Source organism: Leucoraja erinacea, chromosome 1, assembly GCF_028641065.1.
Source record: "Leucoraja erinacea ecotype New England chromosome 1, Leri_hhj_1, whole genome shotgun sequence".
Lineage (NCBI taxonomy): Eukaryota > Metazoa > Chordata > Chondrichthyes > Rajiformes > Rajidae > Leucoraja > Leucoraja erinaceus.
This window is the reverse complement of record NC_073377.1, coordinates 7,626,853-7,645,402: the sequence shown is the minus strand read 5'-3', so window position 1 is coordinate 7,645,402 and position 18,550 is coordinate 7,626,853. Positions and strand designations below refer to the sequence as shown.

Below are 18,550 nucleotides of genomic sequence, written 5' to 3'. Positions count from 1 at the left end.
GATGCCCAATTGCAATTTTGACATGCAAAGTTAGATCATAACCTTCAATAAAAATGTGTACATTTAACTATTCCATTTAACTTGTATTTCAATACTATTTCATGCAGAGCTCTTGCAAGAGTAAATGATCCCGATCTTCATTCTATGGTGGAATATTAAAATAGAAAAAGATCAAATGCATTTGTGATCAGTTTCCACCATATCATATATTTAAGATATGCTCACCTGCAATGCACAACAATTGCACCTGCAAAGGATGGATTACAGGTTTTGACTTTCTTTAGAAATTTCAACATGCCAATTGGAGTAAATGGAACTCCAAAATCAGGCCAACTTGTAAAATGGAACTGAGTAACCAGCCTCTGGGGTTTCTTATTCATTAAATCTCCTACCTATAGAGATAAAAGGAAGAAATAAATTATTAAAATAAGTAATTCAGCCTATAAATAATGTGTTGGAGGAACTCGGCAGTTCAAGCAGCATCTATGGAGTGGATGGACAGGTGACATTTCGGGTTGGGACCATTCTTCAGACTCTGAACAACTACTTTAAGAAGGGTCCTCACCCAAAACATCACCTATCCTTTCCCTTCACAGAAGCTGTCTGGCCTGCTGAGTTCCTCCAGCACTTTATTTTTTGCTCAAGTTTACAGCATCAACAGTCCTTGTGTCTACAAGTCATTCATGTTGTGGGAATTACAGAGACATGGCTGCAAGAGGACCAGGGCTGGGAACTGAATATTCAAGGGTATACATCCTATCAACAAGGCAGGCAGGTGGGCAGAGGGGGTGGGGTAGCTCTGTTGGTGAGGAATTAAATTCATTCCTTGAGAGGGGTGACATAGAATGAGGAGATTCAGTATGGATAGAACTGAGGAATTGTAAGGGTAAAAAGATCCTAATGGGACTTATCTACAGGCCCCCAAACAGTAGCCTGGATATAAGGTGCAAATTGAATCAAGAGTTAAAATTGACATGTCGTATGTGGTAATACTACAGTTGTTATGGGAGATTTCAACTTGCAGGTAGACTGTGTGAATCAGGTTGGTACTGGACCCCAAGAAAGGGAGTTTGTGGAGTGCCTCCGTGATGGATTCTTCGAGCTGCTTGTATTGGAGCCTACCAGGCAGAAGGTAATTCTGGATTTAGTGTTGTGTAATGAACCGGATTTGAAAAAGGAACTTAAGGTTAAGGAGCCATTAGGAGGTAGTGACCATAATATGATGAGTTTTAATCTACAATATGAGAGAGAGAAGGGTAAATTGGAGGTGTCAGCATTACAGTTGAACAAAGGGGACTATGGAGCCATGAGGGAGGAGCTGGCCAAAGTTGACTGGAAAGAGACCCTAGCAGGGATGACAGCGGAACACCAATGACAGGTATTTCTGGCAATAATACAGAAGGTGCAGGATCAGTTCATTCCAAAGAGGAAGAAAGATTCCAAGGGGAGTAAGGGGCGACCGTGGCTGACAAGGGAAATCAGAGACACAATAAAAATAAAAGAGAATAAGTACAACATAGTAAAGATGAGCGGAAAGCCAGATGATTGGGTAACGTTTAAAGAGCAACAGAAGATAACTAAAGTAATACAGGGAGAAAAGATGAGGTACAAAGGTAAGCTAGTAACTAATATAAAGGAGGATAGTAAATACTTCTTTAGGTATGTGAAGAGGAAAAAAAGAGTTAAGACCAAAGTTGGACCCTTGAATACTGAAAAGGGTGAATTTATTATGGGGCACAAGGAAATGGCAGACGAGTTGAACAGGTACTTTGGATCCATCTTCAATAAGGAGGACACAAACAATCTTCCTGATGTACTAGTAGCCAGAGAATCTGGGGTGACAGAGAAACTGAAGGAAATCCACATTAGGCAGGAAATGGTGTTGGGTAGACTGATGGGACTGAAGGCTGATACATCCCCAGGGCCTCATGGTCTGCATCCCAGGGTACTTATTTAAGTGGCTCTAGAAATCGTGTGGACGTATTGGAGATTATTTTCCAATGTTCTATAGATTTAGGATCAGATTGGAGGGTAGCTAACGTCATCCCACTTTTTAAGAAAGGAGGGAGAGAGAAAACAGGGAATTATAGACCAGTTAGCCTGACATTGGTGGTGGGGAAGATGCTGGAGTCAATCATAAAAGATGAAATAGTGGCACATTTGGATAGCAGTAACAGGATCGGTCTAGATGAAGGGATTCCAAATAACATTAGCAAATATGCAGAAAGCGAATGGTATGTTGGCCTTCATAACAAGAGGAGTTGAGTATAGGAGTAAAGAGGTCCTTCTGCAGTTATACAGGGCCCTAGTGAGACCACACCTGGAGTATTGTGTGCAGTTTTGGTCTCCAAATTTGAGGAAGGACATTCTTGCTATTTAAGGAATGCAGCGTAGGTTCACAGGGTTAATTCCCGGGATGGCGGGGTTGTCATATGCTGAGAGAATGGAGCGGCTGGGCTTGTATACTTTAGAATGATGAGAGGGGATCTTTCATTTCACTGCACATCTTGTATGTGTATGTGACAAATAAACTTGACTTGGACTTGAAACATATAAGATTATTAAGGGTTTGGACACGCTAGAGGCAGGGAACATGTTCCCGATGTTGGGGGAGTCCAGAACCAGGGGCCACAGTTTAAGAAGAAGGGGTAAGCCATTTAGAATGGAGATGAGGAAACATTTTTTCACACAGAGAGTTGTGAGTCTGTGGAATTCTCTGCCTCAGAGAGCGGTGGAGGCCGGTTCTCTGGACACTTTCAAGAGAGAGCTAGATATAGCTCTTAAAGATAGCGGTCAGGGGATATGGGGAGAAGGCAGGAACGGGGTACGGATTGTGGATGATCAGCCATGATCACATTGAATGGCGGTGCTGGCTCGAAGGGCCGAATGGCCTACAACTGCACCTATTGTCTATTGAAATCTAACAAAATTGCCTTCACCACAATGGTATACACAATTCAAACCCTTGCTCAAAGTACATAAACCCTTGAGAAATTTGATTATCTCAATTCATCTGGAATAAAATAACTACCATTTGGAGCGGTCACTGTGAGAGAGTTCAGATGTAGTGTTTAAGAGGTAAATGGTGATGCTTGCACATAATGGACTGCAAAACGCTACCTATAATCTTGTAACAATAAGCTTTGCTCACAATAGCCGGGGTCTTGAATCAGGTCAACCCCAAGAGTATGTTACGAAAATACCATCAGCACATCTCCTGTCCCACCAGAGGTCCTTCCCATCAATGCCCCTTCCTGACAATGCTCCTTCCCAACAATGCATTCTATGCTCACTTTGAACAGTAAATTAGTGGAATTACATTATCCACACTGAAAGCCTTGGGTACACTTGCACCCAGTTACTGTAGCAGATATGAGATTGGCCTTCTCGAGGGTGAACCCACAGAAAGCTACTAGCCTGGATGGAATTCCTCGCCGTGTTCTCGGGGCCAGTATGGACCAGCTGCCAGGAGTATTCACAGAAATCTTTAACCTCTCCCTACACAATTCTGAGGTACTCACCTGCATTATCATCCCACTGCCAAAGAAAAGCAAGGTAGCATGCATTAATGACTACCGTCCAATAGCTCTGACATCCACCGCCATGAAATGCTTGAAGAGGCTGGCCATGGCGCACATGAACTCCAGCCTCCCAGACAGTCTTGATCCACTGTAGCTTGCCTACCACTGCAACTGGCCCATTGTAGCCACCATCGCCCTGGCCCTATACTCATCTCTGGAACATTGGAATAACAAGAACACTTATATCAGACACCTAATTATTGATTATTGTCCCGCCTTCAACATCATAATGCCAACTAAACACATCTCCAAACTCCTGGACCTACGAGTCAACAATCCCCTCTTTCATTGGATCCTTCACTTTCTAATCCCTTGACCACAATCAGTGAGGGTAAGCAACAATCTTCTTTCACAATATTGTGTGACACTGGTGCCCTGCACTTTCTCAGCCCTTTATATACTCCCACCCTCACAAGTGTGGCCAAAATTTTGCTCTAAATTAATTTACACGTTTAAAGATAATACTACTGTAATTGGCCGGATCTCGATCAATGACAACATGGACTACAGGAACAAGATAGGGGGCTTTGTAACGGTGTCATGACAACAACCTCTCCATCAATGTCAGCAAGATGACAGAGCTAATTATCGTCTTCAGAAAGCACGACACAATACATGCCCCAGTCAGCATCACTAGTGCCAAAGTGGAAATGGTCGAGAGCTTCAAGTTCCTAGGCGTAAATATCACCGACAACTTGTCCTGGACCAAGCATATTGAAGCTGCGGTGAAAAATGCACACCATGCCCCTACTTCTTTTGGAGACTGTGGAAGTACAGCACATTTTTCAACAACTCTTACTAATGTTTACAGATGCACCCCGGAAAACATACCATCGGAGTGCATCACAACTTATTTTAAGACTCCTCAAACTCGGAGACCAAAACAATATTCCAGGTATGGTCTCACTAGGGCCCTGTACAGCTGCAGAAGGACCTCTTTGCTCCTATAATCTACTCCTCTTGTTAAGAAGACCAACTTACCATTCGCTTTCTTCACTGCCTGCTGTACCTGCACGCTTACTTTCATTGACTGAAGAACAAGGACCCCAGATCCTGTTGTACTTACCCTTTTCCCAATTTGACCCCATTTAAATAATAATCTGCCTTCCTGTTTTTGCTACCAAAGTGGATAACCTCACATTTATCCACATTAAACTGCATCTGCCATGCACCTGCCCACTCACCCAACATGTCCGTCACCCTGCATTCTCATAGTATCCTCCTCACAGTTCACACTGACACCCAGCTTTGTGTCATCTGCAAGTTTGCTAATATTACTTGTAATCCCTTCATCTAAATCATTAATATATATTGTAAATAGCTGCAGTCCCAGCACCTAACCTTGCGGTACCCCACTAGTCACACTAGATGATGAAGAGGAAGGGGCCGAGTACGGAGCCTTGGGGAATGCCTTGAGTGACTAGAGAGGTGTGGTTGTGGACAGAGATGACGTGGGATCTGTTGGAAAGGTAGGAACGGAGCCAGCTGAGTGCAGAGCCTTCAATGCCGAGGTCTTTGAGTCTGGTGAGCAGGATGTTATGGTTCACTGTATCAAAGGCTGCGCTCAGGTCAAGGAGGATGAGGATGTTGAGGGAACCAGTGTCAGCAGAGGTGAGGACATCGTTGAGGACTTTGAGGAGAGCAGTTTCTGTGCTATGGAGTAGAGAATTAATCCCTACTCTTTGTTTCCTGTCTGCCAACCAATTTTTTAACCATGTCAGCACTACTCCCAATACCCCGAATCTCCTATGTGGGAACTTATCAAATGCTTTCTGAAAGTCCATACACTACATCCACTGGCTCCCCCTTGTCCATTTTCCTAGTTACATCTTCAAAATTTCCAAAAGATTAGTCAAGCATGATTTCCCCTTCGTAAATCCATGCCGACTCTGACTGATCCTGTTACTGCTATCCAAATGTGCCGCTATTTCATCTTTTATGATTTACTCCAGCACCTTCCTCACCACTCAGGCTAACTATAATTCCCTGTTTTCTCTCTACCGCTCTTCTTAAAAAGTGGGATAGCAATAGCTACCCTTCAATCCACAGATCCTGAATCTATAGAACATTGGAAAATGATCACCAATGCATTCACAATTTCTAGAGCCACTTAGAGCCAGGGGTTATGAATGTAGCCCAATCCATCAAAGTGATCAGCCCAGCCACCATTGTCCTCATCTACACTTCACGCTGCATCGGGAACGCAGCCAACATAATCATGGACCTTTATCACCCCAGTCATTCCCACTTCTCCCATCAGGCAAAAGATACAAGATCTGGAAAGTAGGTACCACCAGATTCAGGAACAACTTCTTCGTCACTGTTTTCAGATTACTGAACAGTTCTTCAATAAGCTAGGGTATAGACCCCACCTTTCAACCTATCTCAATGTGATGTTGGCTTTTTTGCCTGTAATTGTGATTGAGTAGGCAGGAATGTGAAACTGAGGTAGCAAATCTTCTCAGTCATGATCTTGTAAACGACGAAACAGGCCTGAGTGGCTGAGTGGTCTGCACCTGCTCTTAAATCATGTTGCCTGGTGTTTCTTACTCCATTAACTATTATGGCTCAGGGCTGACAGAATTGATTTGCAAGTCCTTTGGCAAGCAATTCCAATAATTCTTTCACGCCACTTTGGTCTAACTCAAGCCGTGACTAGAATATGGTAACTTGAAACACATTTAACAATAAGTCAAACGAAACATTAAAAATAATTTAAGTTTATTTTCAAATATTGGCACAGCACAACAAAACAAATTGTAAAAACAAGGTTGTCTTACTTGCTGAATACAGAACTTGCGAATGGTGTAATCCACCAACACCATCATGTCTTCCACAGAAACTCGAATGTTCCCATAAGTCCAACAACCTTGGTCTGGCCAGTACTGGGCACATTTGCACTGCAACACAAATTAGTGCATTTACTGTACTCAGACAACTCATTCTCAGAACAAAAGTTGCAGTATCATTTGAACCATTGCTGAAAGAGCTGCTTGTGGGAGAGATATTTGTGATAAAGGACAGGGTCAGTAGAACCCAATTAAATGCGCAAACTGTCAAACAATAACCATAATCGGACAACCAAAATACAGACAGAATTCAAACGCAAGCTAGACTATTACCTATGCTACTCAGCACCTTGAAGACCAGGATAATTCACTGGTATTTGTGAGTTTTCAGAACTTTGCATCATTAAAATAATACAAATACATACTTCTAAATCAAAAACATAACAGAACTCCTTCAGAAATAGTATTGAGTAGCCACTGCAACAAAGTGAATGCAGACAAAAACCTCAAGTCATTTGAAGCAGAATAATGAATCACAATGTGGAGCTGGAAGAATGAGCACTTCCATTTAGCCTTAAAGACTAACATTGACAGTAGAGTTCACAACATAACTATTATTAAATGATGAGAGTGAAATCAATTTTTTTTAATTGGAATTTTACTTTACTATTCTGTCTTTGTGCACAATTTTAATCAGAAGTTCAAAACAATTGTTTATGTGTACAGGATGATCAAAATAACTATCCTGATCAAATATCTTTTCAGATGTGGTTTTGCCACAATCTTCCTGACACTTTTCGTAAATGATGACTAAATTGTATTCCTCTATTCTATTTTTTAAAATTATACATTAAAGAATAGTATATGAATGTTGGTTTACTTGGTGTAAACCAGCATCTACACTCCTAGTAGATAAATGTTCCATTTCTGATCAACTTTTCACTTGACTCACTTTATACTTGCTGTGATTTAAATTCTGCTGTCAAAGTTAGTCTTTTAAACCAATTGGATGTGTTAATCCATTTATCTTCACAATGAGCTAATGCAAGAGTTTTATGTTTTTTGGAGACAAAAATTATCAAAAAGAAACAGTTTATAATTACTTTGTCTTTTAGTTCTTCCTTCAAATATCATAAACATGGGGGAAAAGTACACATTTATCTGGTCCACTACATTTGGCCACAGTAAGACAAGGTAATGAGCAAAGATAGGTCACCTCTTTCCTCTCTTTTAAGTTTGTGACCATGACAATTGTTGCCGTGTTTTGCTCCCATATCATCCTCCAGAAGTCATTCACAGTTTCTTCTTTAGGCCCTGAAATATATCAGCAGAAAAACTGAATTATTTGTTTGATGTAGGCAAAAGACACAAGTGTGTTTGAATTCATTCTTCTGAACAAGAGAGAGAAAAGAAAATTATATCATATAAAAAAAACTTTTCAAACTTGTTACACAAAATCTTATCTTGAAACATAAACCAGTCAAACCCAAACCTTCAAATGCAAATTAATTTTGTAACAAAACACAAGTTTAAATTTGCCTTTCAAACTTTTTCCTAAATCACTTCTCTTTATCTTGGACATTTAACTTCTAGCTGAAAAACAAACTGCTGGAGGTCAGAAGGTCAGGCAGCAAATGTGGAGGGAAATGGGCAGTTGATGTTTATGGTAGAGACCCCTCGACAGACGAGGATAAAAGTACGACTTTTAAAGACATTGAGACAGCTATGTGGATAGGAAAGTTTAGAGGGATATAGGGCAAATATTGGGAAATGAGACGCCCAAACTGTCATCTTGGTCAGCAGCATGAACAAGTTGGGCCAGTTTCCATGCGGCATAGTTCTATTACTATGATCATCTGGATCAGTCCAAAAGGTTTCGACCCAAAAACTCAACTGTCTTTATTTCCCTCCACAAATGCTGCCTAACCAACTGAGTTTCTCCAGCAACTTGTTTTTTGCCCAGGCTCCAGCATCTGCAGTTTCTTATATTTTTAATTTCTCTCCAAACCCATATATAAATTATAAACTATGCATCTGCTATTATACTTAAAATTACTGACAGTAGTTTCTTCCCATTCAATGAAGGGAACAAAACAGGTCATTCCATCCACCATGTCCATGCAGACCATTGTACTTATCTATACTGATCCCATTTACCCAATTTAGTCAGGTCACCTATGCCTTGAAGATTCAAGTTGCTGTCTTCTTACTTCTTAAATGTCACTAGAGAACCTGCCTTGAGCGCTTCGCCAATTCAATTATCCTGTGTGCAAAAATTCCCTTCAGATCTCTTCTAAATCTTTGCCCTCCTCTGTGGCACCCAAATCAAGGAAAAAACTATTGTCCCTATCTATCCCTCTAATAATATTACATGCTCATCTGTTACATTACATGTCATGGAAATAAAACCCAGCCTACTCAATCTCTCCTAAAACTGCAATGTTGGCAATCAGAACACCATAATAATACTGCAGGCTGCAGCCCAAGCAATGCTATATAACGTTCCAACACTAAATTCCAGATCTTATAGTTTACGGCACGTTAAAAAAAACTAGTATTCCATGTGCCGACTTCACCACCTTAAACACCAGAGCTGCCATTTTGAGGAATCTTTTGACTTGTACCCAGGTCCCTGTATTCATCATCACTCCATAGGGCCCTACCGTGTACTGCCCATACCCTACACTTGTGGCTCTCCACAATATACCACCTCACACTTGTCAGGATGTATCAGTTGTCGAATTGCTATTCATTGACTTCAATTAATTATACAACTCGCTGCAAGATATTATTTACAAGCTATGCACAGAAAATGATATTTACATTTTAATATCTATTTACCTTGTGCTGCTATAAACTTGTTCTTTTCTTGATACCCCTTTTAAAGAGAAAATATAGGGGTTAGTATAACTGGATATCCTTTTTGTTCATTTTTTTCTGTTGGAGCAGCATCGGAGAAATACTATAACATATTTTATATATAGTACACATTCTGGCCAAGGGGCACAAAAGGTGGAGATGATCACGACCTGGCACCTAATTTACTTGTCACCCCACGTTAATCAACTCAATGCTGTCCTTGTCTTGCTACTTTTCTGTTTCTGTGGCTAGCAATTGTGAATGTAGCAACAATCAACATGACATAACAGACAGTAGATGCTGTAACCTGGAGCAACAAACAAAGTGCTGGAAGAACTCAGCAAGTCAGGCAGCAACAGGATGAGTGAACATTCCTTTTACTGACCTTATGATAGCAGGAAGATTATTGATGAAACACTGTTAGTGGTAGGGCTCAAGATATTTTTCCGAAGTGGTGTCTGATAATTGTGATGTTTTATTTCTAACAATCACACTGTCTTTATGCCAGTTTTATCCAACAACTTTTTTTAGGACTGAGATGAGAAAAAACGTTTTCACCCAGAGAGTTGTGAAACTGTGGTATTCTCTGCCACAGAAGGCCGTGGAGGCCAATTCACTGGATATTTTCAAGAGAGAGTTAGATCTTAGGGCTAAAGGAATCATGGGATATGGGGGGAAACGCAGGCACCTATTTTTCTATGCCAGGTTGGACTAGCCAATGAAAAGTTATCCCCTCAATTTACAATGATTTCAATTTTGTCAAGAACCTTCATTGTCACATAAAGTCAAATACCACACCACCATCAGGTTATCTCTCATATCACTATGGAAAGCAGAGTTCATGTTTATTTCTGACCCCATAAAATAACTGCACATCATGGCACTTACAAAAACTACAATTTCCCCCCCAAAAAATACTGGTTAAAACCACATTATTAAATATCTACTGATATCAATTCTGGAAACAATCGTTAGAACATAAAAATAAAAGCACAGCACAAAGATGGATATGTTCAATTTCCCAATTAAAAAACACCTGTAATCATTCTAAGCAAGATTTGCCTTTGATTGTTAATAATCAATCTATTATACACATATAAAAGGGATTCTAAGAAATTATGAGGTCTGTAACCATGAACCGCAACAATTCGGCAAAAGATTAAATAGTTTCATATCAATATTTTAAAAATAAATTTCAAATAATTTTACTCAAATTTGTTGGATTATAAAATAATTAAGATCCTTTCAGGCGTTATTGTCTGCCTCAGTGTTCCATGTTAAGTCTTGCAACTTAACTGCATTTAAAAATTAAATAGTGATCAAAGCATGGATTAAAATAATATTTGAGATGTGATTGAAAGAGTTTCAGCTATTAATTTCTTCTTTAAAATATAAGATTTAAACCAGTCATATTATGGATATAAGCCTAGTTGTACAGTCCTTTTACAAAGGTTAGGTTTAAAAAAAAATAATTCCGCAGTATTTCTACAAATGGAAATAAAGACAAAAGTATATTGTTACACAAGACAGATGCATCAGCGCCGCTCCACTCAGTATGAGCACTCTGTGGACTCATTTGAAGTAATCCCAGCAGTCAATGCTTTTACATCACCTTTCTTAATTCTTAGATTCCAGCATTGACAGCATTTGTGTTCCACCTTCAACCTCCTCTCAGCTCCATTTGCATATTTTTTTGTCTATCTCTATCCCCCAACTCCACCCTTCCCCCACCCCCAACATAGGTCCGGACAAAATGTGTAAGAAGGAACTGCAGATGCTGGATTATATTAAATGTAGACACAAAATGCTAAGTAACTAAGCGGGACAGGCAGCATCTCTGGAGAGAAGGAATAGGCGAAGTTTCGGGTAGAGACACTTCTTTAGACTTAAGGGACTTAACCCGAAACGTTGCCCCTACCTGGGTCCATTATAGTTCAATGCTCCTCAGTCCACTACTTGCTCCAACTCACTATTCCCCATCTTTTTAATTGGCTACCTTCCCTCCACTCTCAGTCCTGATGCCGGGTTCGACCCCAAAACATTGACAATTACTTTTCCATCCACACAACCGAGTCCCCCAACATATTGTTTGTTGCAAAAAGAGAGAGAAGTTAAGTAAATAAATTAATCTATCTATCTCTACATAACAAAAACTCTGATCTTGTTTTCTTCCGGTTTGGCAGTCTTTCTATTTGTGCAAAATTGGTTCGCGAGAGCGCTACGATTTTTTGCCACTTCATTCACCGTTCTCCTGTGCTGTGAGTGCACCAAGTTTCATTTAGATAGGTTGAATGTCGTAAAAGTTAGCGAAGTTTAAAAATCTTTAAAACTGCACGTGCGCAGATCGATCTCTTCTGCCAGTCAGCGCAGCGTGGATTAATCTCTTCCCCTGTCACTCCCTGGGACAGTCCGCCCCTTCCTGCGCCATCGTGTCTTTACTGGAGCTGAGGATGGCCGGTGGGGGTTCCAACCAGACTTTCGGAGGGACCCGAAGCAGCCCAGCCCCAAGCAGCCCAGCTCCAAGTAGCCCAGCGTCGGAGACCCGACCCAGCCCAGCCCAGAGTCAGAGGCCCAGCCCAGAGACGGAGATGTTGCGGATGTCGCCAAACGGAAAGCGGAGACTGATACCGGTGGAGAAGAATGACCAGCGCCCGCCAATTCCAGTCACTACCCCTCTGGTCCCGCTCGCTGGCTCCTCCCCACCTCCCCCGTGATGCCCCCATCTTCCCCCGTCTTTTCTCTGAGCTCACTCCCCCCTGCCCACACACCCCTCCCCCCCCACAAGCCCAACTGCCCACACACCCCACATACACACACACCAGGCACGTGCCGTCAGGGTAGGCACTGCCTCCCCTGACTAAAATTATAAAATGATAAATTATTAAATATAAATATATATATTTATATCCCCCTCCTTCTCAACGATCCTCCCCTCCCCGCAACTTTACCCCTGGCCAGACTCACTACATGCTATAATAGGAACTCCTCCCCCCCCCTGGTTTTTTTTTAAGCCGACTGATTGCCTACACCGAGTAATTACTCACGGCATATGCCTGACACACAACACACCCCCCCCCCCCCCTCGCCCACACCCACCCCCCCCCCGCTCGTACCACTCTGCCCCCACAACCCCCCCTCTCTCCCCACAACCCCCCCCTCTCTCCCCACAACCTCCCTCTCCCCTCACAACTCCCCTCCCCCCACAAACCCCCCTCTCCCCCACACACCGCACTCCCCTCACAATCCCCCCTTTCCCCCATCAACTACCCCCTCTCCACCCACAACCTCCCTCTCCCCCCACCCCCCCCCACCCCCACAACCCCTCCGCCCCCACACCCCCCCCCCCCGACCCCATACCCCCCCGCCCCTACAACCCCCATCCCGCCCCTCGCACCTGTCCCCCCACTCACACACACGTCCCCCCCACAGGCCTCCCGTGTGACTGGGATCCAAAGGGTCCCACTTAGTCTAGTAAAAGATAATCGGGAAAGACAGGAAATGGATGGCGAGCCCGAATATTACAAATGAACAATATTTCAATTTGTTTCCTGCCACTTACAGCAGCTTACCTCAGTGACAAGACTGAGCTTTTCTTGGCATTTGAGTAAAACAAAATTCTAATATAAAATTGACACCCAAAGGGGACCCAAATAGCAGTGTTTCTAAATCAAACTGAAAATGTACACTATTCCACCTTGAGTTTTATGCTTGGCTTAGTCCAAATTTGATGTACTGCACAATTTGTGAGATTTTAAAACATAAAAAGCAGCAGTTTGCAATGGGGAAGTTTTATTTCAGGAAACAACCTGCAACATTTGCCACTGCTGGCCCATAACCAACCGCCCAAATAAGGACTCACTTTCTAAAATAATATGAATACATATGAGAAATTACCATGAACTATATGGTGTATAGAAAATATATCTAATCATGGTACAATCATTCAGTGGGCTACTTTAAACTTTTAAACTACTTTCATAAAACAAATAATGATTCTATTTAAAATATATATTTTTAAGAAACATTAGAGTACTGGAAAATGTGCAAGATTCACAAGGATGCTACTGGCTCTGGAAGGTTTGAGCTATAAGGAGAGATTGGATAGGCTGCGTCTTTTTCCCCTGGAGTTTAGGAAGCTGAAGGGTGAAGAGGTGTATAAAATCCCGAGAGGCATAGATAAGGTGAACAGCCACATCCTTTTCCCAAGGCAGGCATGTAAACTATAGGGTGTAGGATTAAGGTGAGAGGGGAATGATTTAAAAGGGCCAATGTTTTTGTGCAGAGAATGGCGTACATATGAAATGAACTTCAAAATAAAGTATAGAGACAAACACGGGTACAATAGTTAAAAACACACTTGGACAGGTACATGAATAGGAAAGGTTTCGATGGATATGGGCCAGGCACACGAAGTGGGACCAGCTCGGTCGAGTAACTTGGTTTGCATGGAGATGCTAAATGCATTTCGTTGTCTCTGTACTGTACACTGACAATGACAATTAAAATTGAATCTGAATCTGAATGCACAAACTCAAAAAAGGTGCTTTATATACAAATAATTCAATAACTTACATTTATGAATGAAGCATTGATGAAATCAGAATCTGGAACCCCCTCTACAGCTAATAGGTGAAGTCTTGAATGATCATCTAATAATAAATAAGCAAAACATTTAGAAATACACAATTAGATCACAAAGGTACAAATGTCTAAACATAGCTAATACTCAATCATATTATGAACACAGCAAAATACAAAGTGCTGGAGAAATTCAATGGGTCAGGCAGCATCTGTGGAGCGAAAGGACAAACGACATTTCGGGTCAGGAAAGGTTAACACAGCGTGTTGTTCATAAACAACTTCTCAAAACATTTCAGTTTCAAGAAACATTACAAAAGGACAATTATAATGACCAGAGTTTCCAATTTTTGTCAGAGCATTTCAGTATTGTAGTACAGGTGCACAACCTATAATCCGGAGTTCCGGAAACCGAAAAGCTCCGAAAACCAGACATTTTTTTCCAGGATGTCGTCTGCACACCAAAGCTCGCGTTTGGCACCAAACTTGACCCGAAACGACCCATGGTCAACCCAGGTCTGTACTACTGTAGCGGCTGCCTCCTCCCTGGAGACACTTAAACATCTGTAAATCATTGCTTAAATGTTAGTCAGTTAGTTTGGAGGGCTTTTATGTGAAGGGGGGGGGGGAGGTGAAAGGCGAAACTTTAATTCTTAGTCCCCTACCTGGTCGGAGAGGCGGGGAGCGGGCAATGCCTTACCGGGTCGCCATGCAGTAAGCTTCGGAGCGCTGTGGCCGCCGACTCCCAACATCGCGGAGCTGGAGCTGCGGGCGTCCGGCCGCGGGCGGCGCCGGTTGTAGCTCCGACCCCGGCAACTCTACCCCTGGCTGCGCGGCGCTCCAAATCCAGCACCGCCCATGACCGGACGCCCGCAACCCCAGCTCCGCGATGTTTGGAGTCAGCGGCCACAGCGCTGGGATACCAGCGGGGGAGCAAGCAATGCCGGGGTCACCGGGCCCGCGGCGCCGTGCGCGTAAGCTCGGCGGAGCGCTTTCGTGGGTTGTGCCGTACCTGACTCCCATGTAAAAAGAATGCATAACGTTGCTACCAATTGAGCTGGCATTCATTGGTCTTTGCGGGTTTGAACGGCTGCTTTCTGCTTTTAGCACAGATGATGATGTAGAAGCTATTTTGATAGCCCCCCCCTCCCTCCTTAGCTCCCTCTCTCTCCCTCCCTCTATCCCTTTCTCCATCCCTCTCACCCTCCCTGTTGAATTACCACCCTCGTACAGTGGGACAGGCCCTTTATTCAGAATTCTACCACTGCCTGAAAAATAATCAAAGGCTCAACTATCACTGAGAAAGAATTCCAAAGACTCATTTTCATATGAGAATTTTCCTGAATAGTCTGTGACCCATAGCACTGTGGCTATAGTGCTATGTGGAAAGCCCATAGCGCTCCAGCTGGTAGCGCTATTTTTAGAACCCATAGCTCTGTAGCCTACAGCTCTTTAAATTTTTGACACATTCTGCAGAAAAACTGCCTACTTTATTGTTGAATTTCCACAACTCAATTTTATAAAGCTATGTGTTGCTTTTGTATAATTTCAACAGAAGACAAAACTGGACTGCTTGCCATTGACACATCAGCCTCCATTAAGATTGGAAGGTCACATATTTATTATTCCGTCATTTACATACACTGGAAATTGAGAGGCAACCAATTTTCCCTACAGCAATGATCTATCAAAATTAATGAAGGAGTGCATATGAATTTGCCTTATTCCTTATTTTCTGTTAGTACAATCATGTCAACTAAAATATTAAATTTAAGGATAAAGCAATCTGCAGCTGCTACATTTTGTTCAAACATACCTGCAAAGCATGTTTCTAGTTGCATTGTTCTTTTGTTTTCATTGACCTTAATGGATGCGAACGGGCCAAGGTGAATATAACCATTGGCAATATTCACCTTTGGTCGAAACTGAGATAGATCCGCCTATTTGACATCTCTGAAGCAATATTGTGTTTTTTCAGCACTTGCCACAATTGTCTTTTGTTTTATGAACAACACTTCATTAAAGCAGGTAGGGAATCAAACCTCTATATTATAAATACAAATTTAAGGATCAATTATTCTATTCTATGATCTGACAAGACCTCTATGAATGATTTCAAGGGCATTTTGAGATTCAAGGAGCAGGGCTGGAGCTCTTGAACAGCATTAAGGTAGAAAAATCTCCAGGGTCTGATACTGAAAGAGGCAAGACAGGAGATAGCAAGTCTTGACAACAATCTATACGTTTTCTCTCACCACAGGCGAGGCCCCGGAGGACTGTAAAGTAGCTGATGTTGTTCCTTTGTTTAAGTAAAGAGAATCCAGGGAATTATCAGCTGGTGAGCCTCATGCCAGTGGTAGGGAAGCTATTGAAGAAGATCGTTCGAGGGTGGATGAGAATTAGGGACATTCAACATGGCTTTGTACATGCCACATCCTGTCTCGCTAACCTAATCGAGTTGTTTGAGGAGGTGACTAAGGTAACCAATGAGGGTAGGCAGTGGTTGACGTCTACATGGATTCTAGTAATGCGTTTGATAAAGTCCTCCATTGTTAGGCTGATCCAGGAGATTGATACGCATATGATTAACAGTGACTTGGAGTCAGAACTAGTTTACTGATACAAGACAAGAGGGTTGTGGTGTAAGGAATTCCAGAGGGATCTGTGCTGGGATCTCTGTTGTTTGTTACATTTATGTCCAAGTCATTGATATATATATATATATATATATATATATATATCAATGACTTGGACATAAATGTAATTTGCAGATGGTTAGTAAGTTTACTGATGACACCAAGATTGCTGAGGTCACGGACTAAAAAAGTATTTAGAGGGATACAAATCTGATGGCAGATTTAATCCAAGATTTTAATCCAAGCAAGTATGAGGTGTTGCACTTTGGGGAGTCAAATGCAAGGGGAAAATATATAATTAATGGAATGACCCGTAACAACATTATGTACAGAGGCTTTTGGGGTACAAGTCCAAAACTCCCTGAAAGTGGCAACACAAGAAGATAGTGTGGTAAAGAAGATGTATGCTATGCTTGCCTTCATTATTCGGGACACTGAGTATACAAATTAGGAGGTCTTATAGCAGCTTTATAGAACTTTAACTAGACAGCATTTGGATTAATGCGTGAAGTTCTGTCGCCCCATTACAGAAAGGATGTGGAGGCTTTTGATAGAAGCAAATAAAATTACTAGACCAAGTGCAGACCCGTTGGGTCTGTTCCCCCAATGTGCGGTTGTGGGGGGGGAGGCGGCATGCAGCAGATGGGGGAGGGGGGGGAGGAGAGAGGGAGTGCTGAGAGGGGGGTGAGATGAGGGGCGGGGGAGAGGTGGGGAGCAGGGAGGGGGAGGGAAGGGGTAGGGGTGTGGGGAGGGGGGGGGGGTTTAGGGGAGGGACGGTGGGTGAGGGGAGGAGGGGGAGAAAAAGAGGGGGGGGCGAGCGGAGGAGGGGGAGAAAAAGGAGAGGGGAGGGGAGGAGGAGGAGGGGGGGGGAGAGGAGGAGAGGGGGAGAGGAGGAGAGGGGGGGGGGGAGAGAGGAGAGGGGGGGGGAGAGGAGGAGAGGGGGGGGAGAGGAGGAGAGGGGGGGGGGAGGGGAGGAGGAGGAGGAGGAGGAGAGAGAGGGAGGGCGGGGGGGGGGGGAGAGGAGGAGGGGGGGGGGGGGGGGGGGGGGGGGGGGGGGGGGGGGGTAAGAGAGTGCCTTTTTACTTCAACCCAAACCCAAACAACCATTTGCAGGCAGTGCTTTTTTACCTCTAACCATATTTTAATTTTCAAACCAAATTAAGGGTACTCAGTGCTGTAGACATTTGTCAGTGTCATTCAGAGCTCTGATTGAGGCACACCACTTGCAGGGACTGATTGAGGCACACCACTTCCTGGTTTTATAGTCCCTCCCCCTCCCTCCAGCAGGGGCAGCAGAGAGAATGGGGAATTTTGTAAAAACATTAATATCTCTTGTGAATTTTCATCGACGGGAAAAATCCTCGGCACACATGCGGCGGAGGGGAGCTCTGAGCGAGTGGGCCAAAAATGACGGCCGTACGTGGCGGCGTACTCTCGGAAATCGCAGCACAGAAAGCCAAAACCGATCAAGAACAGACTTTTAGTAACAGACTTTCAGCACAAATACAGGGCTGCCAACTCTCACGCATTGAGCGTGAGAATCACGCATTTGACGAAATGCTCACGCTTTCACGCTGATGACAGAAGTTCTCACGCTTAAAAAAATATTTTAAACATATATAAATAAATAAAGCCACATTCCTCCGCACTCAACATTGAGAATAGTTTTCTGTTGGCTTAAGCCCATCGTACACTATTTAAAATGGCAATGTGGACAAAAATGCTGGAGAAACTCAGCATCTATGTCTGAGTTTGATTTGCCTTTGATTTGCCTCACCTGCATTCACATTCCCATACAGATGGTGTGATAGGTTAGACACGGCGGTGGTCCAAAAACCGACCCCCCCCCCACACCTCCCACCCTCACCTCCCACACCCTCACCTCTGGCGGCTCTCTCTGAGTCCGGCAGCCGCTCTACCCACACCGCATGGAGTTTTAACCCCGGCCTGGAGCCAGGAGCAGACCGTGTGAGTGGGGGCGTCAGTGCCGCATTCAGACCCGCGGAGATGAATCTCGGGCTATAGCTCCGCTCCGCTCCGCTCCGATGCCCGAACCCCAGGTCACTATCCCTCACCTCCCCCGGACCCCAGCTGGACACAGGGCACC

The 18,550-nt window shown here is 43.3% G+C and overlaps 1 protein-coding gene across 6 annotated transcripts in view; it reads right to left on the bottom strand.

Moving 5' to 3' along the window:
* The window catches only part of LOC129703520 (receptor-type tyrosine-protein phosphatase alpha-like), a 240,343-nt gene that overhangs the window by 33,078 nt on the left and 188,715 nt on the right, over positions 1 to 18,550 (bottom strand). For all 6 annotated transcript variants that reach the window (XM_055646099.1, XM_055646254.1, XM_055646178.1 and 3 more), the window contains 5 exons: positions 13,802 to 13,878; positions 9,212 to 9,248; positions 7,587 to 7,684; positions 6,362 to 6,481; positions 226 to 392 (listed from right to left, as the gene is read on the bottom strand). In XM_055646099.1, coding sequence (XP_055502074.1) covers positions 226 to 392; positions 6,362 to 6,481; positions 7,587 to 7,684; positions 9,212 to 9,248; positions 13,802 to 13,878 — 499 coding nt within the window. The remainder of the gene's footprint in view (positions 1 to 225; positions 393 to 6,361; positions 6,482 to 7,586; positions 7,685 to 9,211; positions 9,249 to 13,801; positions 13,879 to 18,550) is intronic.